A 26,764-nucleotide genomic window follows, 5' to 3' on the forward strand; every position below is an offset into this window, starting at 1 on the left:
TTAATTGATGACAAAAACCAGTTAGCATTACAGTATTCAAATCATGATCCTTTATCACATTTGGTGTGGTCACAAGGTCACGTCAACCAATGGTCAGGTCAACAGCCTCTCCCAGGCTGACCCCCAGCATTAGACTCCCCCATATCTTCAATATGCTTTAGCTGAAGTTAGATTTGACCTGTTACTACATCTAAAGCTTCCCAAACATACAGTTTTTCCCATTTCTTAAGATCAAGGAAAGCTACAGAGGCCTGTCCTAGAGGAAATTCTGTAAAAATATCCAACCAACCAAACAAACAAAAACAAAAATAAACCTTTGGCTAAAGATAACATACTGGAGAAATGTGCAATAATCTTGGAATATATGTTTCCTAATGGCCACAACTATAGTAGCTCTAATAGCTTTGAATGTTTAGCATCTAAAATAATTTCTTGCATACAATAACTGGGCATTCAATGAATGAATGAAAAATCATAGAAGCTGTCCTATTCTGTTTTACAAACAACAATAGGGCTGGTCAAGTCAGCTGTAGCAAACAATCAAAGCTCACCATGATCCAAAAGACTAATATTTTATATGCATTTCTCTACAGATATGTAGAGACATAATTCACATTTTGAAAATTTTTCAGCTGATGAAAATTATGTAGTTTCTTCCCCAAAATTTAAATATACATATACACACACTCAATTTGAGGGGATTCCTTTCCCCCACTGGACTTTCTAAAGCTTTCTTGATAGTTTAGAAATTTGAATTTTCTAAAAATATATTAGATGTCCCAGGGCAGATTATCTCACAAGAGAGTTTGACATGATTGAGTGACTGAACTGATACTGATACTGAAGCTGCTTAAGTCAGATTCCTTAGAAACAGAGCCTGAGACAAGAATTCTTGTCCAAATGATTTACCAGGGCAGTGTCTTTAGAAGTGAAATGAGGGAAGAAGTTATAGAGCAGGAACTACAGAGCTGGGCAGAGTGTAGTCTTACCTGAATGCTAGGTTCAGCTGATCCCATATAGCAGCTCTGGCACACACACAGTTGTTTTTTAGTCACTTAGTTGTGTCCGACTCTTTGCAACCCCATAAACTGCAGCATGCCAGGCTTCCCTGTCCTTCACCATCTCCCAGAGCTTGCTCAAATTCATGTCTATTGAGTCAGTGATGCCATCCAACCATCTCATCCTCTGTTGTCCCCTTCTCCTGCTGCCTTCAATCTTTCCCAGCATCAGGGTCTTTTCCAATGAATCAGCTCTTCCCACCAGGTAGCCAAAATACTAGAGCTTCAGACTCAGCATCAGTCCTTCCAATGAATATTCAGGATTGATTTCCTTTAGGATCGACTAGTTTGATCTCCTTGCAGTCCAAGGGACTCTCAAGAGTCTTCTCCAACACCAAATTCAAAAACATTAGTTCTTCAGCATTCAGCCTTCTTTATGGTCCAACTCTCACATCTGTACATGATTATGGAAAAACCATAGCTTTGACTATATGGACCTCTTTGTGGCCAAGTGATGTCTCTGCTTTTTAATGCGTTATCTAGGTTTGATGGGTGTTGGTTTAAAAAATGTAGTGCATCAATATCTTCTAGGCTTATACATCCCATTTATCTTCCAAAGTCTTTATACTTGGTGTTGATACACTGACAACATCTGGCTGATAGGGATGGATGGAGGGGGCCCATAGTCATACATCCACTGTTCCACCTTTATGAGTTCCTGGGTCTGATGTGATGTTAAGCAGAATCCTGTGTTAGTAGATCAAATGCTAAGTTCATAGCTGTTGACGGTAGCTTGAAACTGTCATGTGAGGCACATAACCAGGACTTGAGCTAGAAAATGAGACACTTAACTCATGCATGCAATGTAACGGTGCACTTAAAAACTCAGTATTCAAGAGAAAAAGATATTTTAAACCGTTAACAAATTAATGCAAAAACATTCACGATGAACAAATGCCAAAATATTAAATATATTAAAAAATTCAGTATTACAGATTTTTGCTTCTGGCTGCATATGGCCTGGTGTAGTACTCATCCTGTTTTTATTTAAAAATTAGATATCTTATTTATCATGGAGCTTTTGCAAGACATTTGTTTCTCACAATATTACATTAAAATATATCTTGATTGCTGAGATTTTGGCACCCCTTACATTATGTGTCTAAGCCTAGTGCTTTTCTTACTTCACTCTAGTCCTAGCTTTCCAGGAGAGGCAAACCCAGAAGGCATGTGATATAATCAAGCTACTGTAAGTGGCTGGTTGGTCTAAATGGTACTAAACTAGGGGGCTCAACATCAGCCTCTACTTCTTCAGGTCAAATGTTCACTCAGCACGGCTGGTGGCTGTATCACCCCTGGTGAGGAAGAGACCACACTACAGTGCTTGAGCAAGGTGTCCTTCTCTGCCAACATGGCTACACCATTTACAGGCTCTGGCACAGCGGCCGGGATGCTTGGGCTGGTTGAGATACACTGGACACACTTCCCCTTCCTCCTATTTAGTGCCTCTTCTCTAATAGATGTTCTTTTGTGCGTATGATTAAAAAACTGCTCACGAGTTATGTATTAGGGTGAAAGGCAACAGTTGATTTAGGGAAAATCTCTGAAGAGGAAGAGAGCTGAAGAAGTACATGAAAACACCCAGGGAAGCTGGGGGGAATGTGGCTGGTGTCAAGCATCTGGGTGGGACATCAATTGAATCTGTTATAAACATGTGTACTTTGGGCCTGTCTTGTGAGTACTGGTAACAGTGAGTCATGGACTGGCCTCACCTCAGTATCACTGCTCCGTGAACCCACAGATTCCACATTAGGAACATACATCCTAAAACTAACAAAGCAAAATTAGCTCTATTGGCTCATTCAGCATATCTAGTGAGGTTATATTACTCAGTCTTTTCAAGGTGCTGAGGAAGCAGTATTGAACCAAGTAATGAAGTTCTTGCTCTCATAGAGCTTAAATAAAACAAATAAAGAAAATAAACAATATTGCAGATTATAATCCTTAAAGGAAAATACATCAGAAAAGGAGATAGGTTCTCACTAATAAGGTGTTATCTAAGGAGAAAAACTGAGGAAGCCAGTTATGCAGACATGTGGGGAGTGAGGCTTCTGAGCGGCCAGGGGTAGGGAGAGCAAATATCCTAAAGCAGAAGAGGCCAGTGCATCTGAAGCTGAGGGACCCAGAGGAAGAGAGATGAGAAATACATCTCATCTGTTAGACAGCTTCAGGATTAATATTTCACTCTGAGTAATATTGGAGAAGGGGATATCAACCCACTCCAGTACTCTTGCCTGGAGAATTCCATGGACAGAGGAGACTGGCGGGCTACAGTCCATGGGGTTGCAAAGAGTTGGACACGACTGAGAGACTAACATACACTCTCACACACACTGAGTGGTATAGGAAACCATTGGAGGGCTGAAACAGGAGCAAGACACTATCTGGCATATATTTGAAAAGGATAACATTCGCTGTTGCATGAGAACAGACTTAAAAGGATATAAAGGTGGTTGTTTCCATCAAGTCATCACTTAATTTCTAGTCTGTTCCTGCAGACACCTGTTGAGTCAGATACCCTCACCATCAAATATTGGATACAGTGGGGGTGCGAGGCCTATCAGGTGCTGCACCAGTATATAGTATGAAGCTATTGTTCTAGTAACATGTTCTTTCCAATATTCATCATAAAGCAGTATTAAAAACAGTTTGCATTCACCTGGCGTGGAGAGCAGTACACATTCCTGGTCCTGCCCCAGGGACACATCACAATATAGATTGAAGGTGATCTTGATTGTATGTCAATTGTCAAACATCAGATTAATCCATTGTGTGCTGATATCATGTTAATTGGATATAATGGACAGGAAGGGCCAGTAATCTGAAGCTCTTATTAAGACATGAGGGTGGGAGAAAAATCCCACAAACGTTCAGAAATTGGCCAACCCAGTGAAAATTTTAGGGATCCCATTGTATTATGCATACTGAGACAGTCCCTTCAGACATATTTTTCATCTAATCTTATTGTGAAAAAGGCCCAGAGTGCTTGTTAGAATTCTGAGTTTTGGAGCAAAATCCACACTTTGGAATAATTCTTAGGCCCTTTATCAGATGACTCAGAAGGCTACCAGTTTTGAGTGAGACTTGAATGAGAGAAGCTTCTGCTGAGGGATCAGCTGCAAAACAAGTGAGCTAGATGCTAGAGCTACAGTAAGGGGCAAGTTCTGTGTTATTCGAGTTACCATGGTTGATAGGAATGCCAGGCAGGTTCTCTCTCAAATTCCAAAGGGAGGACTGCAGTGAAAACATCATTGTTTCAGATCAAGGCCACAGCATTGCGGAGTTCCCCTTATAATATGGAAAGCAAACTTCTGGAATGCTACTGGGCTCTAGAAAGTCTGGTCAGGACATCAGTGGGCCACATGACTAGACCATTATCAGGTCCGTGGTCAGGACATCAGTGGGCCATAGGACTGGGCCATTTTCAGATCCTCGGTCAAGACATCAGTGGCCCACAGGCTGGGACCATTATCAGGTCCACGGTCAGGACATCAGTGGGCCACAGGGTGGGGCCATCATTAGGTCCATGGTCAGGGTATCAGTGGGCCACAGGATGGGGCCATTATCAGGTCCACGGTCAGGAGATCAGTGGGCCACAGGACTGGACCATTATCCAGTTGGTGGTCAGGACATCAGTGGGCCACAGGACTGGACCATCATCAGGTCCATGGTCAGGATATTGGTGGGCCACAGGACTGGAGCTTTCCCTCATGAGTAACACAGTATGTTGTCTGGGAGGCTGAGCAGCAATTCACTCTACAGTGGACTTGGCCATCATGAGGAAGTAGGGTGGCTGCCACTAATGAGCAAGCAAGATAAGTTTAAAACTTAGGGGATTCACTGCAACATTTTTCCATTTCCCACACAGGTTTAACTTCAAATGGTTGATTAGATCAATTGCAACTTGTTAAGGGCATGATCATTGGGACTGGGGGAGAACTCCCAGTGGGGGTGAGGTATACCTCACCAGCCAGCTTCCTTGTCTAACAAAACTGATCATCAAGAATGAGGGATATTGGGGATGAGTGGGTAGAAAGAAGGGATGAATCAGTGATGGCTTTGGCAGCAGTAAGAGGTCATCCTACTAGTCCACATATTTTCTTCCTTCCTCAGAAATTGTCACCGAGCATCACATGGATCCTGGTGGTTTGATAGACAGGCAGTAGCAGATGCTTCCAAGGTTCTAGCAAGACCCAGTCTGGTGGCCACTTGACTGTGCCAGTGCCTGACTCCTGAAGCCTCTGGACACTTTGTTTTCTCAAATCCTGCAACTGGGCTTTTCTGGAAAACTGCACTGGGCATCTTAGATTCCTGATGTTAGAGAGTCAATGGAGCTGGATGTTTCCTCTCTCAAAGCACCCTGAATTGGATGGCTGGTGAGAGAAGTAGCCTTGTTTCCCTGCTTCAGGTAGGGAAGGCTTCAAGCTCACTTTATCCTGCAGGGTCCCCATGCAGGATTGGTGGGGGGGACTTTCTTGACCTCCTCCTCCTGTCCTATTTCTCCCACTACACTCCCACAGGGCACCACTGCAAACAATTCCCTGTTCAGCACCTGCACTGGGACACCTGACCTAAGACAGATTCCTGTTGCACATCCAAGTGGAAAAGTGGAGTAGGCTATTTGATCCTAGAATTCATGGCAGAAATCAGGGCTAGAAACATCTATTCAAGAGTTGTTGGCACAAGACCTGATGAGATCACCTAAAGAGAGAGTGTATATAGAGGAAGACCTCGTAATATAAGAAGGTCTCAGGTTCTCTTAATCCATCACCATCACTTTTGATAACTAGATTAAATTTATACCAATTTCCTCAACTTTGGTCTCTGGACAGGTCCTGATCCAAGTGCTAAGACAGTTCTCAAATTAGTCCACCTCCTTTCTAGCTGTTTTCTAATTCTACATCCAATTTTACTTCATCAACATGTCAAAATTATCCTCTCAAGGTATGTAGTCTGAAGGTATGGGTGATTTATAGGTCCCTTGTATAAGCAAACAAAGATGGATCTCTCACTAATTCAGAACATTAAACACCTGTTCTGAGATCCAAATGCTTAGCTCAGATTCAGCGGAACAAATTCCCAATACATGTTAAATTGGGGGAACACATTCACTTTGACCTTGCTGAAAAACACATTGGAATCTTAAAGGGAAAGAGATGAAGATTTACAGAAGTAGAATCAAGGTATTTGATCAAAAGAAAGCACATATTTAAAACATATATCCTTAAAAATGTTGAATAAATTATGTTGACATGCTATGTACCTTCACTTACTGAAGAGTGAGCTGGGGCACACAGACAGGAAAAGGGAATACTTTAGCAATAATATTTTATACATTATGTGCCATCTTTACCCTAACATGGTGTAGAATATTTCTAGGTAGAGACCAGTTGAACAACTTAGATGCTGCTGCTGGTGCTAAGTCGCTTCAGTCATGTCCGACTCTGTGCAACCCCATAGACAGCAGGCCACCAGGCTCCCCCATCCCTGGGACTCTCCAGACAAGAACACTGGAGTGGGTTGCCATTTCCTTCTCCAATGCATGAAGGTGAAAAGAGAAAGTGAAGTCTCTTAGTCGTGTCCAGACTCTTAGCGACCCCATGGACTGCAGCCTATCAGGCTCCTCTGTCCATGGGATTTTCCAGGCAAGAGTACTGGAGTGGGTTGCCATTGCCTTCTCCACAACTTTGATGATCCTTTGTTAAATAAGTGAGACCTAGGGAGTATAACGGGCTTTCCTGGTAGCTCAGCTGGTAGAGAATCTGCTTGCAGTGCAGGAGACCCCAGTTTGATTCCTGGGTCAGGAATATCCCCTGGGGAAGGGATAGACTAACTACTCTAGTATTCATGGACTTCCCTGGTGACTTAGAAGGTAAAGAATCCTCCTGCAACATGGGAGATCTGGGTTCGATCCCTGGCTTGGGAAGATCCCCAGAGGAGGGCATGGCAACCCACTCCAGTATTCTTGCCTGGAGAATCCCCAGAGACTGAGGAACCTGGTGGGCTACAGTCCATGGGGTCACAAAGAGTTGGACATGACTGAGCAACTAAGTGCAGGAAATATAACAGGAAATAATGGAAGCTAACAAACATCATTTTAAGATAGTGGCTTTTGAATTGTTTTTTTCACAAATAGATTAAACTTTATGAACTGCTTCCTACATACAGCAAAAAGTATAACGTGTTTTATTTAAAAAAATTCTAGATGTTGATTTGAACTGAAAGTGCAAGGCTTTCTTTCTCTTTCACAGTTTGCTCTTGAAAGGCTTTTCTTGTGAAATACATAATATGCTGTTACAAGTTGAATATAATGAGGCCTTACCCTAGAATAAAGAAAAGAAAAGAAAAGCCAAATTTGACTAATTTTGCCTCTTGAGGAATCTATTTGTGAGCTATATGTGTGTTAAAAAGCATATGTAAAATAGATAGCAAATGGGAATTTGCTGTATGGCTCAGGAAACTCAAACAGGGGCTCTTTATCAACCTAGAGGGGTGAGATGGCGATGGGGATGGGAGGGAGGTTCAAAAGGGAGGTGACGTATGTGTACCTATGGCTGATTCATGTTGCGGTTTGACAGAAAATAGCAAAATTCTGTAAAGCAATTATCCTTCAATAAAAAATAAGAGGGTGGGATGATTTGGGAGAATGGCATTGAAACATGTCTAATATCATATATGAAACGAATCACTAGTCCAGGTTCGATTAAGGATACAGGATGCTTGGGGCTGGTGCACTGGGATGACCCAGAGGGATGGTACAGGGAGGGAGGTGGGAGGGGGATTCAGGATGGGGAACACATGTACACCCGTGGTGGATTCACGTTGATGTATGGCAAAACCAATACAATACTGTAAAGTAATTAGCCTCCAATTAAAATAAATAAATTTGTATTAAAAAAATAATAAAATGCCTCTCCCCCCAAAAAAAAAAAGCAGCAACAAACACTAATATCAAAAGCAGCTTTTTAGAGGGATAAGTGAGGAGGAAAATCAATGCTGGTATATTCACAATGAGATATTTTGACAATCTCACATACATTGTTTTTAAGTTTTTATATAGCATCTCTGTTGTTTTTGGATCAGCATTAACATAGCTAATGCACACAAATCCTATTAGTGTAAGAAAAAAGTCACAAATGTATCTTTTACATCTAAAGCAAGCTATAAATATAAATATAAACTAATAAAAACATCTAAAGATTGGAATAACCAGAAAACTCAAAGTATAATTGCAATTGAATAATATGAGGTAGAAAGATTCAAAGGTAAAGACTACGGAGAAAAACTTTAAATGTTTACTAACAATTCAACATTTTTATTTATCCCACACTTGGATATTTCATATTCACAACAGCAAAATCAGTCAGGACTTATACAACCCTGAATAGCAAAAATAATAATGGTCTGTTTACAATAATGTCCTGTTTACTAAAAAAGGTCCCAAGGATCTTGATGAATTCTAAATCCATCTCTGTTTCCAAGCCAGGGAACACTTGTACCATTAAAAAGAATGTCGTATGACCAATGTTCCACCTCAAAGGACCTGAAAAACTGTTTTGTGCATCCTTCTCCTTGTAATCCATGCTTTCTAACTTATATGCCTTCCACATATATATCTTTAAACATACTTTCCTTGAATTTGATCAAGTCATACCCATCCTCCAAGTCCCTGTTAATATACAGTTCTTCCCTAGTGCTATCCTGTGGCCAAATGGAAATGCACCCTCACAACCTCTGGTCTGTACACTTTTGGCTGGAATATCAGAGGTTCCCATGACCACACCTGGGGCAGTGACTGCCTAGAACTGCTCACAGGAATGAACTTGTAATTATATTCATCTCTATGGTTTATTATAGTGAAAGGACACAAAGCAAAGTCAGCAAAGGGAAAAGTCACATAAGGTGAAGTCCAGAGGGAACTGGAAGCAGAGTTCCAAATATCCACAAGTTGACTCCCTGGGGAGTCACACAAGATGTGCTTAATTCTTGTAGTTGTGTGTGTTGGTAACAGATAAGTGCTATCTACCAGGGAGACTCAGTAGAAACCCAGCCCCAACATTTACTGGGGGCTGGTCATGCAGGTACTCACTGTCTAGCATGTACCCAAATCCCAGATCTCCCATAATGAAAGCAGGTCTCTAGGATAAGCAATATTGTTGGCACAACTTAAGCACCATGAGCCATTCTTACCAGTTAGGGTGGTAGTATCCCACTCCTGAAATCCTAGATACCAGCCAAGGGCCATCCTTGCTAGAACTTTCTAGAGGGGAAAGGTGCAGGGCTGCTTGCTCTGTTATCTTTTTTTGCACATAATTCTACTTAATATATAGGAAATTATAATTTCTGTATATATTAAATTATAAGTTGTATCTCATATATCTATGCCGCATCTGAATTTCTTCACTTTAAGCTTGCTGAGAACTTGGAGGGGATTTTTCTCATTACTCCATCATTCCAAGGATAGAATAAGATTCCCAATGGAGACATTTCACAAATATTAATGACTAGAAGGTCTGATTCAGTAAGTAACTGCAGGAAATCGGAAGACTCAACAGTAAGGGGGACAGTTCTGCAGGATGGAGTCCTCTGAACTGTGACTTTCTTTTATGAAATGATCAGGGATAGCAGAAATTTGACAACAGTTAAGGAAGATGCTCGTTATGAGTAGGATTATCACTGACCAAAAAGAATTTTTATTGTTAAACATACATGCACATTTTAGTGAAACAAGAATGTGTAGTCATTTTTCAATAAAATTATGTCAGATCACAAAAGTTTTACTTAATCTTAAACTTGACTTCATCCTGTCCAATCTATTATTAATATTTACTCTCATTCTGCCCAGAGAATGATGCATACACTATGACTAGAGTCACAAATTCACTTACTCACAAAAAGATTGCTGAGCACTCACTGTGTTGTCGCTGAGATGTCAGCATTAAAAGCCCCATAATAATAGCAGCTCATACTGAAAGAGTGCTGGCTACTGTGCTAAGTACTCCTCTGAGAGACAGATACTGTTAGATACTCTTCTTTTACACATAAAGTTACTAAAGAAGTTAAATGACACTTCTAAGCAGTTACTCTGAATCCATGGTCTTAATGGTCTTGATTACTGTTATATTAATTATCACACCTTTGAGAAACACTTTTTTAGTGTTTAACAAAATTTTTTGAGAAATTTAGAGAAAAATCACCCTTGTTTCATTGTAATTTTTTTTATCCACCTCTTTAAAAGTCCAATAGCTCAAATATTGCTATAATTTGCCATTCCATCTTTGGTAAGTTATCTCATCTTAATGAAGAGTTTATCACTTAATCATTCAATTAAAAATATTAAGGATTCAACAATGGATTTGTCTTTTGTGCCCATCCATCTGAACGTAAATAAAAGTGGAATCCTGTTGGCTGAAGCAAAATAAACTTAAGCATACTGAAATCTTTTCACCCCTACAGGTGTGTGATGATTTGAGCTTTTGCAACTGCACAATTAGAAGAACAGAACTCTTCTTTTCTCTTTGAATATAATGTATTTTATCTTCAATTGTCTCCCACTCAAGGCTGCAATTAATACGTGTCAGAACCTGGAAGGAGAACTCATGGAAGGGAAACTTTACTTCAGACTTTCTCATTTCTTAAAGAATGAACATGATTATGACTGATTCATGTTGATGTACAGCAGAAACCATCACAACATTTGAAAAGCAATTATCCTCCAATTTAAAAAAAAAGAATAAAAGAAAAGGTAAAAGTAATAAACATGCTGCATTATGTAGAAGTCAAACAGCAGCTTGGAAATGAAGATACAATTTCACCTGGGTCACAAAGCAATATTTGGCATGACGAAGGAGTTGTCAGTACTGTCTACAGGTTTTTAGGTCAATATTAACATTCATGTTCAGAAAGATGATGATGCCATGTACTTACAGGAAGGGCTCTCCATGATGTGATGATGATTGACATTTGAAAGGTACTGTTTTGATTCACAACCACTTTCAAGTGGAGAAAAACTTTCAAGTGACTGATACCATCGCCTCATGTCTCAGTGGTGGCAAGCGTGTCTCAGGGAGGATGAGTGTCTCTGGTCCCAGAGATAGGAAATGACAGTGATGATGTACACTCAGGTCCCCTGTCCCTGGGGCTGGTGCTTTAACTTCTGGGCACAGGGACTCGCAAACGTTAGGAAGATGCCTAGATTGGAAAGTCCATAGAGATGAGCGGTTCCAGCTGCTGAGATACAATTCTCCATGGGTGTGTTGCATCTCTGCACATCTTGGAAGCAGAAACACTGACTGCTTTTGTTCTGGCCTTTGTTACTGAGCTTGTCTGTACAGTGGAGAGCATTGCAACACAGAGAGGTGGTCTCCATATAGAGCAACAGACAGGCATCTCTACTATCTATTAGAGCTTCTTAAGTGCAGGCATTTCTGTACCTGACCCAGTGTGTTGACAGGCTTCACCTGACCATCTTAACACTGTCTCATTAAAATCAGCCTTGGGAAACCAGCTTAAGAAAATGCTGATAATTTGGCTACTGCTATTTTTTTCAATGAATAATAAAGCCCTTTGTTTGTGAAAACAAGACAAAACAAAAACTTATCAAAATGGGAGTGGGTCTATGTTCTGTAGTACCTATAGTTTATTGCTGCTTTGGGAGCCCTCCTGAAGGAAAATAATGCAAAATTTATATACAAAGCTGATCTCAGGGCTGGAAAGGGTGCTGGCAACTGAGAGGACCTGTCATGGAAGTTCTCTTCATGGCAAATTCATCTTTATCAGCATTAAATTTTCAGAAGTCATAATTTTTCAATTTCACAAATGGCTCTAAATGATTTTTCACTCTCCAAATATCAGTTTATAAATTGCATAGCAACTCATCTTAGAAAATAGCTCTTAATTTTTGTTGAAGAAAGTAGGGAAAACCACTAGACCATTCAGGTATGGCCGAAATCAAATCCCTTACGATTATACAGTGAAAGTAACAAATAGATTCAAGGGATTAGATCTGATAGACAGAGTGCCTGAAGAACTCTGTCATGATGGAGGTTCATGACATTGTACAGGAAGCAGGGATCAAGATCATCCCATGAAAAAGAAATGCAAAAGGCAAAATGGTTGTCTGAAAATGCCTTACAAATAGTTATGAAAAGAAGAGAAGCGAAAGGCAAAGGAGAAAAGGAAAGATATACCCATCTGAATTCAGAGTTTCAAAGAATAGCAAGGAGAAATAAGAAAGCTTTCCTCAGTGATCAGTGCAAAGAAATAGAGGGAAAAAAATAGAATGGGAAAAACTAGAGATCTCTTCAAGAAAATTAGAGATACCAAGAGAACTTTTCATACAAAGATGGGTACAAGAAAGTACAGAAATGGTATGGACCTAAAAGAAGCAGAATATATAAGAAGAGGTGGCAAGAATACACAGAAGAACTGTACAAAAAAGATCTTCATGACCAGATAATCACTATGGTGTGATCACTCCCCTAGAGCCAGACGTCCTGGAATATGAAGTCAAGTGGGCCTTAGGAAGCATCACTATGAACAAAGCTAGTGGAGGTGATGGAATTCCAGTCAAGCTATTTTAAATCCTAAAAGGTGATGTAGTGAAAGTGCTGCACTCAATATGACAGCAAATTTGGAAAACTCAGCAGTGGCCACAGGACTGGAAAAGGCCAGTTTTCATTCCAATCCCCAAGAAAGGCAATGCCAAAGAATGTTTAAACTACCACACAATTGCACTCATTTCACACACTGGCAAAGTAATACTCAAGATTCTCCAAGCCAGGTTTCAACAGTAAATGAACCATGAAATTCTAGATATTCAAGCTGGATTTAGAAAAGACAGAGGAACCAGAGATCAAATTGCCAACATCCACTGGATCATTAAAAAAGCAAGAGAGTTCGAGAAAAGTATCTACTTCTGCTTTATTGACTATGCCAATGCCTTTGACTGTGTGGATCACAACAAACTTTAAAAAATTCTTAAAGGGATGGGACTACCAGACCACCTGACCTGCCTCCTGAGAAATCTGTATGCAGGTCAAGAAGCAATAGTTAGAACCAGACATGGAACAACAGACTGGTTCCAAATTGGGAAAGGAGTACATCAAAGCTGTATGTCACCCTGCTTATTTAACTTATATGCAGAGTACATCATGAGAAATGCTGGATTGGATGAAGCAAAAGCTGGAATCAAGATTGCCGAGAGAAATATCAATAACGTCAGATATGCAGATGACACCACCCTAATGGCAGAAAGTGAAGAGGAGCTAAACAGCTTCTTGATGAAAGTGAAAGAGGAGAGTGAAAAAGTTGGCTTAAAACTCAACATTCAGAAAACTAAGATCATGGCATCTGGTCCCATCACTTTATGGCAAATAGATGGGGAAACAGTGGAAACAGTGACCGACTTAATTTCTTTAGGGCTCCAAAGTCACTGCAGGTATTGACTGCAGCCATGAAATTAAAAGACACTTGATCCTTGGAAGAAAAATTATGACCAACCCAAGGAATGTTTGTCTAGTAAAAGCTATAGTTTTCTAATAGTCATGTATGGATGTGAGTTGGATTGTAAATAAAGCTGAGCACCGAAGAATTGATGTTTTTGAACTGTGGTGTTGGAGAAGACTCTTGGGAGCCCCTTGGACAGCAAGGAGATCCAACAAGTCCATCCTAAGGGAAATCAGTTCTGAATATTCATTGGAAAGACTGATGCTGAAGCTGAAGCCCCAGTACTTGGGAACCTGATTCGAAGAATTGACTCATTGGAAAGACCCTAATGCTGGGAAAGATTGAAGGCAGAAGGAGAAGTGGAAGACAGAGGATGAGATGGTTGTTTGGCATCATCAACTCAATGGACATGAGTTGAGTAAACTCTGGGAGTTGGTGATGGATGGGGAGGCCTGGTGTGCTGCAGTCCATGGGGTTGCAAAGAGTTGGACACAACTGAGCGATTGAACTGAACTGAATTTTTTTCAAGGTGAAATAAAAACCCAGAATATCTCTCCTATGCCATAAGCTTTTCAATACTCTGGTGTTTTGTTTGGATTTATAGATAATCTAGGGAGCAATATGATTTTTTTCAACCATTGACTCTTTAAAGCAAATATCTTACCAAACTAATGTCTTAAATTGCTTTCAAAAACTTGTCCTGGTTAAGTTCCACCATAGTTGAGCCCAAACTCCTGGAAAAAATTGAGTTCATGCAAATTGTACCATGATGTTTGACAGAGTTTCCACTGATGTGTATGGCAGCTCTCTGAGCTGAAGTGAGAGGATTAACATGCTTTGAGTGACACCCTGAAAGCAGTAAATTATTTTTTGCATACAGCACTGAAGAGGAAAAAATAGCTTCACTCATTTTGTTGTGTGAAAGCATGTCCTTTTATCACAGTAAACCCTTAAAATAGTTATTACCATTAGCAAGTCATATTTGTACATTGGTCACAGATAACAACTGCACGTAAAACATTATAAAATATTTACTTGAACTCTAAAACACGTAAATCAATAAACAAGGAAATGAACATATTTCACCTACTTTTGAAATATTACTTGATCGACTTGCAGATCGCCTTGGGGATTTGTCATTCTGAAAAATAAGATTAGAGACATTGATTAAAATATAGCAATAATCTTTACTGCTGAGAAAAAAAGCATATCACAGGCCAAAATGTAGATGTCCTTCTTAATGTTCTGACAGACATAAAAACTGCTTACAAAAGATAGTATTTCTCATACCAAATTTTATTTGTATAGTACATATTAGTGTCTTTTTAAAAAATATTTCAATTAGTATCAGGGTTTATACCAACCTAGGAATATTTATTTCCAGGAAATGTTTATTTCTGTAGAAAAATATATGCAGTTCCTTTGAAATAGATGGGGAACAGTGGAAACAGTGTCAGACTTTATTTTTGGGGGCTCCAAATCACTGCAGATGGTGGCTGCAGCCATGAAATTAAAAGACGCTTACTCCTTGGAAGAAAAGTTATGACCAACCTAGATAGCATATTGAAAAGCAGAGACATTACTTTGCCAACAAAGGTCTGTCTAGTCAAGGCTATGGTTCTTCTAGTGGTCATGTATGGATGTGAGAGTTGGACTGTGAAGAAAGCTGAGCACTGCAGAACTGATGCTTTTGAACTGTGGTGTTGGAGAAGACTCTTGAGAGTCCCTTGGACTGCAAGGAGATCCAACCAGTCCATTCTAAAGGAGATCAGCTCTGGGTGTTCTTTGGAAGGAATGATGCTAAAGCTGAAACTCCAGTACTTTGGCCACCTCATGGGAAGAGTTGACTCATTGGAAAAGACTCTGATGCTGGGAGGGATTGGGGGCAGGAGGAGAAGGGGACAACAGAGGATGAGATGGCTGGATGGCATCACTGACTCGATGACGTGAGTTTGAGTGAACTCCAGGAGATGGTGATGGACAGGGAGGCCTGGCGTGCTGCAATTCATGGGGTCGCAAAGAGTCGGACAGGACTGAGCGACTGAACTGAACTGAACTGAAATAAATTCAGAAATGAAAATATAACCCCTTATTTCTTTTTTGGCTTTGGCTACCAGGAAATTCTGAGTAAATTCTGGTTCTCAGTGTCAGTAAAAATTGCATCTGTATGCAATTTTTGGTACATGGTACATAACATCTAACTTGTATTCTTCTACAATACACTTTATTTGTCTTTTCTCTTATTTTAAAAATGAGGAAAAGTTTAAAGACAATTTAAAAGGTAATTGTTTAAATTAATATTTTAAAATTTAAAGCTTAAAAAATAAATTTAAAAAATTATACCTCTGTTCTTGCCTCCTAAGGAATTCTCAATTTTGGAGAAAAGAAAAATGCAAAAAGCTCTTGAATAGATATTTTTATAAAAAAAAATTTGTACAATTTTAAAGTAAAAAGGGCCCCTGATAAGCGGCCCACCTCATTAGAAGGCCACAGGCATTGTGCTACCTGCAGCCACGGAGTGCTGCCTCATGGGGCCCACACCAGGTCATCCCTCCTCCCGCCACTCCAGTTATCTCATCGGCAAGCAGAATCCAAGAGGTCATAGCACATCTTTCCTTCAGTGTAGAAAACCTTGAAAGATACTGTTCTGGAAACCAATATTTTGTGAAAGGTCTGTGTTAGGCACTTTAGAAATCTTTTAAAAAATATTTCTGAGCATCTGGACTCAATACCACAGTGGATCAGAGTAGACAAATACAGTGCATCTTGACAGAAGTAATTTTTGAAATCAAAGTTTTTATAACAACCTGCAGGTCTGAAACTGCCCGGTGATGACTGCTGGAGACAGTTTTCAGAAGCACTGTGATGAGGGGATATGGCAATGTGTTAATGTGGAAACACAATAGCTGCATTCACTGCAAACTGTCACTGAGTCTGGTGCAGGCTTGCAGGCATTACAGCTGAACAGTGCTTTTTCCTTTACATGCAACTTCCATCTCATACAACCATGAATGTCACTGTGAAGCATGTTATTACAGACTGAGATGAGTCACAACTATACGATTAGTTACACCTTGTAACAGCCCTGTGATCCAGCTGGAGATTAATGTGTGTGTTCCCAAAGACATTTTTCCTTGATTAGCTTCCTCTGGTGATGGAGAGAAGTACTTTTCCACTGACACTTCAACTCCTCTTCTACAGACCAGAAAACAAAACTAATCCATCTTTTCTTCTCAGTAAAATTCAGAATTTTGACATGCTACTTGATAGAAGAGAGGTCAATGATATAACAGACTTGAGGGGAGTTTGGTTGTCCTGGTTCTTTTACTGTGTTTTCTATATTTATATGATATTTGAGAACCTAACCAAAGAACTAGAATTGAAAGGTGCTTCAGCAAGAACTAAGAAGCACTATACAAATTGGATTTGACATCAGGTTACCTATTTTTCCATCCAAGTGGGACTCTGCCATGTCTTGAGATAAAAACGAGGGTCAGGTCCTTCTACAATTGTGAATGAGTTCATCATGGGGCTATAATAAGCAGACAATTTCCACAGCAGCTCCTGATCTAGCAGCATGGGAAACACCTGCTTGATTATTTAGTATTTCAAAAGATCTTTTACCTTGAAATCCATTAGTTCTATTCTCTTTTAATACAAGGTTAGGCACTGAAGGAAATAAACAAGCTTAGACAAGGGTTAGCATTTTGCCATGGCTAAGGTCTCTATTATTTTTATTCCAGTTAACACTTGGGAACAGAGAAGTTACCCTATTTCTCACCTGCAGTGATGTAAAATTTGGGGTTTTGATGTGAACTAGACTTGTACCTCTGCACTAGTTCTAGCAGGAGTGTATTGAAGATCCCAGGCCTCTAAATTCCTCCCTGTGAAATGGGTAGATAATATATTGGGGGCTGGATTGAATGAGTTATAGATGAAAAAATTTATAGATTACAAGATTATAATATTTCCATTATTATTCACAGGTAGAGGAAACACCCAAAGAGCTCCATCAAAAATCATGACAATCATCACAAGTTACTAGATCTGTAATTTTAATATAAACACCCTAGTTTCTCTGTCCTGCAATTCCACCTCCATTGTGGATTAGATTCTGGTTTATAAAACTTAAGAATGGAAATCAAATTGCTCTCTACCAAAGAAGATTAAGGATTCCAGTCTGCTTTGCTTTCGAAGCAAAGCACCAGAAGCACTTTCTTTCCCTCATGGAAAACTTCCAAAGCAACCTGTCCAATTTCTACTGATTAATTGGGTGGTTCGTCCCATTACTATTGCTGTGATGTGTTGTTTTTTTCTGGATCAGTGAAATATGGTCATCATACCTCATTATGATCAGTTTAAATTCTTTACCATAGATTAAATAGAAGCTATCACAGAATATAATGTAACTTACGGGTACACAAATTATAATGACCTTGTAGGTCACTAAAAGTTGAAACCAACAAGAGTTCCAGACAAATCTACACAAAAATTATGGGATCGTGAAGCAATAATGTTGATAAGATATTTTAGTAGATAAATCTTAGCAGCTTATTCATGGCATGCAGGGAGAGAAACTTCTAATTTCATAACTAGTTTAAAATCTTTTCAAAAGTTTATACCTTTTAATGTATCTGATATTTTTGTGATTATTATTGTGATATTATTGTGATATCTAATTTTTTGTGATTATTATTATTAACATAAGAAATATTTTTTAAATTTGACCTTACTAAGCAAGGCTTGATTTTTATCACCAGCAAGAATAAATGATTACCAAATAAGGAAATCGTTACTAAATTGTTTTTACTCATTTAACATTATAATCTAAGGAAAATGACATAGTTCCTTTAAAGTGGAATGCTCTGTGCTAAAGAATGTATGATACAGTGGGCTTGTATTTATCTACAGAAGACTACTCTCTATATATCATACCAGTAATCAGGAAAGGGAAGTAAAGAAGCTTGAGGGAGGATTTTTGTTTGTTTTTCAAGGAAAAAAAATCTATTTCTTTTTTTTTATTTTATTTTATTTTTAAATTTTACATAATTGTATTAGTTTTGCCAAATATCAAAATGAATCCACCACAGGTATACATGTGTTCCCCATCCTGACCCCTCCTCCCTCCTCCCTCCCCATACAATCCCTCTGGGTCATCCCAGTGCACTAGCCCCAAGCATCCAGTATCGTGCATCGAACCTGGACTGGCAACTCGTTTCTTACATGATATTTTACATGTTTCAATGTCATTCTCCCAAATCTTCCCACCCTCTCCCTCTCCCACAGAGTCCATAAGACTGTTCTATACACCATAGAAAACTATAAAACACTGGTGAAAGAAATCAAAGAGGACACTAATAGATGGAGAAATATACCATGTTCATGGATTGGAAGAATCAATATAGTGAAAATGAGTATACTACCCAAAGCAATTTATAGATTCAACGCAATCCCTATCAAGCTACCAACAGTATTCTTCACAGAGCTAGAACAAATAATTTCACAATTTGTATGGAAATACAAAAAACCTCGAATAGCCAAAGTGATCCTGAGAAAGAAGAATGGAACTGGAGGAATCAACCTACCTGACTTCAGGCTCTACTACAAAGCCACAGTTATCAAGACAGTATGGTACTGGCACAAAGACAGAAATATAGATCAATGGAACAAAATAGAAAGCCCAGAGATAAATCCACACACATATGGACACCTTATCTTTGACAAAGGAGGCAAGAATATACAATGGATTAAAGACAATCTCTTTAACAAGTGGTGCTGGGAAATCTGGTCAACCACTTGTAAAAGAATGAAACTAGAACACTTTCTAACACCATACACCAAAATAAACTCAAAATGGATTAAAGATCTAAACGTAAGACCAGAAACTATAAAACTCCTAGAGGAGAACATAGGCAAAACACTCTCTGACATACATCATAGCAGGATCCTCTATGACCCACCTCCCAGAATATTGGAAATAAAATCAAAAATAAACAAATGGGACCTAATTAACCTTAAAAGCTTCTGCACATCAAAGGAAACTGTTAGCAAGGTGAAAAGGCAGCCTTCAGAATGGGAGAAAATAATAGCAAATGAAGCAACTGACAAACAAACAACTAATCTCAAAAATATACAAGCAACTCCTACAGCTCAACTCCAGAAAAATAAATGACCCAATCAAAAAATGGGCCAAAGAACTAAATAGACATTTCTCCAAAGAAGACATACAGATGGCTAACAAACACATGAAAAGATGCTCAACATCACTCATTATCAGAGAAATGCAAATCAAAACCACTATGAGGTACCATTTCACACCAGTCAGAATGGCTGTGATCCAAAATAATAAATGCTGGAGAGGGTGTGGAGAAAAGGGAACCCTCTTACACTGTTGGTGGGAATGCAAACTAGTACAGCCACTATGGAGAACAGTGTGGAGATTCCTTAAAAAACTGGAAATAGAACTGCCTTATGATCCAGCAATCCCACTGCTGGGCATACACACTGAGGAAACCAGAAGGGAAAGAGACACGTGTACCCCAATGTTCATCGCAGCACTATTTATAATAGCCAGGACATGGAAGCAACCTAGATGTCCATCGGCAGATGAATGGATAGAAAGCAGTGGTACATATACACAATGGAGTATTACTCAGCCATTAAAAAGAATACATGTGAATCAGTTCTAATGAGGTGGATGAAACTGGAGCCTATTATACAGAGTGAAGTAAGCCAGAAGGAAAAACATAAATACAGTATACTAACACATATATATGGAATTTAGAAAGATGGTAACAATAACCCGGTGTACGAGACAGCAAAAAAAAAATCTAAGTGCAGAAATCAGAATAAGACAATTTCAGACCATTAATCAGACAACAGATATGATGGTATTCTACAGTTTTCTTCCTTTGTCCTCCCAACCCCAGGCTAAAAGACAAGAATATTTGAAAGAAGAAAAAATGAGGCAATTTTGAGGATCATCTGAAAAATTCTAAGTTGATCATGAAACTATTTCTGCTAAATAGTTAAAGAATTAAAGCTTAAAATAGAAGAAAAAGTCTTTGAAAGCAATGTGGCTTGTAAACAAAAAAAAATGACACAAAGACATTTAATAATATAATAAAACTCAAATAGATTTATTAAAAACCTCATGTCCTTTTGATAAAAAAATACTTTTAAAAATGCCTATGAAATATTTAAAATTTATCTGGCTTCAAGTAGTACCTCAACAAAAATCTCCAAGTAGAGATTTTATAGGGTACCTGTCTTGATATTGAGCCAGTAAAATTAGAAATAAAAATTTGAAATGTTACTAATAAATCTTGATCACCTGAAAACTAACACATTTTAAGATAAGGCTTGATTCAAAGAGACCAGTTGTCTTGCTGTTCACATTGTTCACACTGTTCACTAAACCCAGGATAGGCAAGGCATGAGTTAAGAGCCTGGAAGAAGACTTGAGGAGCCACAGGCACTACAGACACATTTATTCTCTCCTGGCTGGCCCAGCAGCCTTAGCAGCAGCCATAACATGACACACTACAGCACAGCCTCTCCCGTGGCTGGCCCAGCAGCCGTAATAGTATTCTCCTCTGGCTGATGCAGCAGACACAGCTGGGCCACAGTGGTAAAATGTCCCCACTTTCTAGGTGGAGCTCATGTATATGAATGCTGCACACAGCCCGTGACCAAGTGAGTACTTCGTGACATGCATGTGCAGGCTACAAATGATCTCAGCTGTTACATAATCCTTATTTACAAAACATGGGGCAAGAGCAAGAGGCTGTGGAGTGAGAGAGTCTGACCATACCATCCTGGGTAATTTGCTCTTTCCATACACTTACTTTTCAAGAAAACATAACTGCAGTTTTATTTACACTGTTCTTGACCATAAGAACATAGAATTCCCTAATCCGTATTATGAACTCTGTATAAATGAAACTTCAAACGTATTAAGACAGTATCAAAAAATAAAGAAAAAAAATAAAAAGAAAAGAAAGTTACACTATGGACTTGTGTTCAGTTGTGTCTGACTCTTTGTGATCCTGTGGACTCTGCCATCAGGCTCCTCTGCCCATGGAATTTTCAAGACAAGAATACTAGGGTGTGTTGCCACTTTCTTCTCCAGGGGGTATTCCCGTCCCAAGAATCGAATCTTCACTCTTGCATCTCCTGCATTGGCAACTGGATTCTTTACCACTGTGCCACCTGGGAAGCCTATACTATGGTATTATTTGGGACTAAAGATGAAAAAATTCCTTTAACATATTAGCATGTGTCTAATAATGTATCTAATAGTAGCATGTATGTTTGATACACCAGCAGTGTACCAAAAAATGCTCCAGGAATAAAATAAGATTTATTCAGGATATTTCCTTATCAGGAAATTGATCAACAATTCTTTGATAAAGAAAAACATTATGATCCTATAGTTAAGGTGTTTAACAAACTTTGGCACTCTTACTGCAATGTAAGCTTTAAGTAAATATTGAAGGAAATCTTTACAGTGATAAAGATAATATCTTAAAAATCATTATCAAATATTAAATGGCAAAATACTAAAATTACACTAATTAAAGATGTTCTTTTAGGGATACTTGCTCTTTTTATATGATTTTATTTACTCTGGCTGCTCTGGGCCTTCTTTGCTGCACGTGGGCTTCTCTCTGCTTTGCTGAGCGGGGCCTGCTCTCTATTTGCGGTGTGCAGGCTTTTCACTGCAGTGGCTTCACAGCTGTGGCACCTGGGCCCTCGGGCACAGGGTCAATAGTTATGTTACATCGGCTTGGTTGCTGTATGGTAAGTGAGGTCTTCCTGGATCAGGGATGGAACCCATGTCTCCTGCATTGGCAGGAAGACTCTCTACCACTGAGCCACCAGGGAAACATGAGATGCTTGCTCTTGCTATTATTATTTAGCTTAACTTAGAGTTTCTAACAAACGTAACAACAAAAAGATAAAATCTTTGAAATATTATTGAAAAAGAAGCTATAAACAAGCCATTTTTCTTTATTGATAAATATAATATTATATAAATTCCAACTTCCTCTAGTTATAAAGGGGCTTCCCCGGTGGGTCAGAGGTTAAAGCGTCTGCCTGCAATGCAGGAGACCTGGGTTCGACCCCTGGGTCGGGAAGATCCCCTGGAGAAGGAAATGGCAACCCACTCCAGTATTCTTGCCTGGAGAATCCCATGGACTGAGGAGCCTGGTGGGCTACCATCCACAGGGTCACAAAGAGTCAGACACTACTGAGCGACTTCACTTTCACTTTCTTTCTTTTTAGTTATAAAAGGAAACTGCAGTTAATGAGACTTTAATACAATGGCTAGATAGAGAATATGTATACCACGGCAGAGTCTACAAATTTCCTAAAACCCACTATCCCTTCTTCTGTACTAAGAAAATGGTAACCAGGTATGCATTATCCTTGTCATGTTACATCTCTCAGGGTTCCTTCCAATTACAGGTTGCCTATGGCCAAATTCCCTCCAGTGAGATGTGGGCAGAGCTAATATTTGTCAGCTATCTGCTTGTCCCATAAATCTAAACTTTACCCCATGTTCTCTTCTGCTGCTCTATGTAAGGATGGCGTCTATTGGAACAAGCCAGGAAGCACATATTAAAGGTGGTAGAGCTGAATTCCCCTGAGTCCCTTAATGACCATTAGTGAAAAGCCATCTGCTAATTTGTAATATACATTCTAAACAGTCACAAGAGATAAATAAATTTGTATTTCTTTGGGGTCACCACATTTTTGGATTTCTTTATAAAACAGTTTAGTCTCTCCTAATGGAAATACTGCAAAATCAATAGCTTTCTCTCTTCTAGTTATAAATACCCAGAAGTGTAAAAATAAAACCCAAACCTATAAAACACTTAAGAATAGATGTGAAAAGATCCTCTTAAAATCTTATTAAAATATAAAATATAATATTTTATTGAGGAGTATAAATCATGATCTTAAAACATTCTTTAATGGCAAGAATATTTCATAAAATATAGATCTTCTATAAATTGACATGTAAATAGAGTGTCAGTTCAATAAAGTCTCAAATGAAATTCAATTTTTTTGAAGTAGAAAGAAAATAGATAAAATGATTTTAAAGAGCATGTATATAAAAATAAATGTCTGAGAATAGAAAAAAAATACTGGAAAAAAAAGACATCTCCTTATGCTAGGCACTACCCATATAAAGTCACTGTCATTAAGTCAGTATGATATTGACATAAGAATTAATCAAAAGTCTGAAACCCAGGATAGAAGATCCAGAAATAGGTATAAGAATTTCACATGTGACAAAGCTAGTAGTAAAATTAATATTGAAATGATAGTTGATATAATAAATTATGTCTGACTCTTTGTGACTCCATGGACTGTAGTCTGCCAGGCCCCTCTGTCCACGGGGATTCTCCAGGCAAGAATACTGGAGTGGGTTGCCATGCTCTCCTCCAGGAGATCTTTCCAATTCATGGGTTGAACCCAGGTCTCCCACATTACAGGTGGATTATTTACCATCTGAGTCATCAGGGAAACCCAAGAACACTGAAGTAGGTAGCATTTTGCTTCTCCAGGGGATCTTCCCAACCCAGAAATTTAACCGGGGACTCCTGCATGGCAGGCGGATTCATTACCAGCTGAGTTGCCAGGGAAATCCTAATCAAAAGTCAGTAAAATCCAGAATAGAAAACCTAGAAATAATTATAGGAATTTCACATTTAATAAAACTAGTAGTCAAATTAATATTGAAATGATAGGTAATATAATAAATGCTTCTGGACAAGAAAAAGTAAACCCATATCAAATGACATTTATAGCCAGAGTATATAAAACAAAGTCTAAATTGTAAAAAATAATAAAAAGTCCTTGAAATAAGCCTACATTATAAATGCAATTTTGGGGTGAGAGAGATCTATATAATATAGGAATCAGAAGCGGTAAGTTGTATTTGGTTATATTATATTGGAAAAATGCAATAATGGAAGTGAATTAACAAACAATAGAGTTAGAAAAAAAAGTACAGTACAGAAGACTGATAAAGTTCAGTTTCTATAATTATCAAAATGATAGTTGGTAAGTCATGTCCAACTCTTTGCGACCCCATGGACTATAGCCTGCAAGGCTCCTCTGTCCATGTGATTCTCCAGGCAAGAATACTGGAGTGGGTAGCTGTTTCCTCCTCAAGGGATTGAACCTGGATCTCCTGCATTGCAGGCAGATTTTTTTTAATGATCTGAATCACCAAGGAAGCCAAGGCTTTGTCAATTCACACATACACACAAAATGGTAACAGAAAGAATCCCAACAACAACAGCAACAACAAAAATTAAGCAAAAGACAAGAACTGAAATGAATAAAAAGTAACTACAGATTGTTAATATGCATATGACAGCATACTTAAAATCACAAGCAGTCAGGAGAATGAAAATTGAGGTAACAAGACAATGTTTTATATCCATTGTGCTGGGAAAATGGAAAAGAGCAATAGCCTCTATTGTTGGTGGGTAAGAAGAAGAAATTCTCTTAAAAATTACTAGCAGGTCTGTTAATTTCTGCAGTATCATTTGAACAACAACCAAAAAAAAAACATTTTTCAACATCTGTTAAATTTTAAAATATCATTTTATGCAGCAATCTCACCCCTGGGAATCTATCCCAGAGAAATAAAAGCACTGGTACATAAGGGTATGTAAATAAGAACTCAATACAGCTTTGTTTTTAATTGACAGAAAAACTGTCTTGCAACAGAGATGAGTCAGTTGGTAAGTTAATATCTGGCACCTTTAAGCCCACTCTCCTAAATTCTCCTCTGGATCTGGGATGCTGCAAAGTCACACATCTCCCTCTGAATACAGTCTATGAAGGGCCCCACAGGGAAACTGGAAGCCTGGGTAAAGAATGTGGGACGGCTTCCTGTCGGCTCTTTAACTGCTTCTTGTGTGTGAGCATCAGCCTAGGATCATTTCTTCCTCAAGCAGCACACTTGTGGAAGCAGATTCAGGTTTTAGACTCCAGCACCAGCCCAGCTGGCTCCCTCCTCAGAAGTCTGAGTTTTGGTTCCATTGGTGCCTCCTCCAAGCTTTTAATAATTCCATTATCCTTCCTTTGTTCACACAGACCTGGGGGCAGATGACGGCTTCCGGCAATTCCAGTTTGTAATATCTTACTGTCCTGTTTTTTTTTTTTTTTTTCCCCTTTACTGTTACCTAGTGATCTTTTACAGCTAGGAAATAAGTCTTTATAATAAATTACATATGATAAAACAAAAATTCTGGTTTCTGTCTCCTGACCAGAACCTGACTAACAGAGTAAACAATGCTCATTAGCAGAGAAATGATTAAGTTATAGTGGAACTACAGCCTGAAATATTACGCAATAATGAAAAAGAATGAATTGGCTCTCTGCCATTTGACCTAAAGGTATTTCCACCAAATAAGACTGAGAATGTAAAGTAAAATGAGAAGTGGTATAATAGGATTATTTGTAAAACATATAAAGGCAGACCCTCTGTAATTGTCTATGGATGCATATATTTCTGTGTAGACACATATCAGTGCATGGCTATATGAAGACAGAAACAGTCACAGAAAGATACACATGAATTTCTAATGGTGCAGGTGGGAGGGCAGAGAAAGGAGACAGGGGAAAAGGCCTTAAGGAGCAAAAGAACATGTTGGAAATTGTTTATGTAAAATTATGTATGTATGTGATGTGTGTATGAAAATTGCAATCATTTATGAAGTTAGGCATGATGCTATTAAGGTAAAAAAAAAAGAGTTAAAGTATATAGGATGAGTTCATTTATTTAAACACAAGTAAACAGAGCCATGCTCAAACTACCGCACAATTGCATTCATCTCACATGCTAGTAAAGTAATGCTCAAAATTCTCCAAGCCAGGCTTCAGCAATATGTGAACCATGAACTTCCAGATGTTCAAGCTGGTTTTAGAAAAGGCAGAGAAACCAGAGATCAAATTGCCAACATCCGCTGGATCATGGAAAAAGCAAGAGAGTTCCAGAAAAACATCTATTTCTGCTTTATTGACTATGCCAAAGCCTTTGACTGTGTCGATCACAATAAACTGTGGAAAATTCTGAAAGAGATGGAAATACCAGACCACCTGACCTGCCTTTTAAGAAACCTATAGCAGGTCAGGAAGCAACAGTTAGAACTGGACATGGAAAAACAGACTGGTTCCAAATAGGGAAAGGAGTACGTCAAGGCTATATATTGTCACCCTGCTTATTTAACTTA

The 26,764-nt window shown here is 38.8% G+C and overlaps 1 protein-coding gene across 1 annotated transcript in view; it reads right to left on the reverse strand.

Annotated features, from left to right (window-relative positions):
- The window catches only part of MARCHF1 (membrane associated ring-CH-type finger 1), a 479,021-nt gene that overhangs the window by 236,281 nt on the left and 215,976 nt on the right, over nt 1-26,764 (reverse strand). Inside the window, exon 3 of the mRNA XM_070371927.1 lies at nt 14,596-14,646. Within this exon, the coding sequence (XP_070228028.1) occupies nt 14,596-14,646 (51 nt within the window). The remainder of the gene's footprint in view (nt 1-14,595; nt 14,647-26,764) is intronic.

Source organism: Bos mutus, chromosome 6, assembly GCF_027580195.1.
Source record: "Bos mutus isolate GX-2022 chromosome 6, NWIPB_WYAK_1.1, whole genome shotgun sequence".
Lineage (NCBI taxonomy): Eukaryota > Metazoa > Chordata > Mammalia > Artiodactyla > Bovidae > Bos > Bos mutus.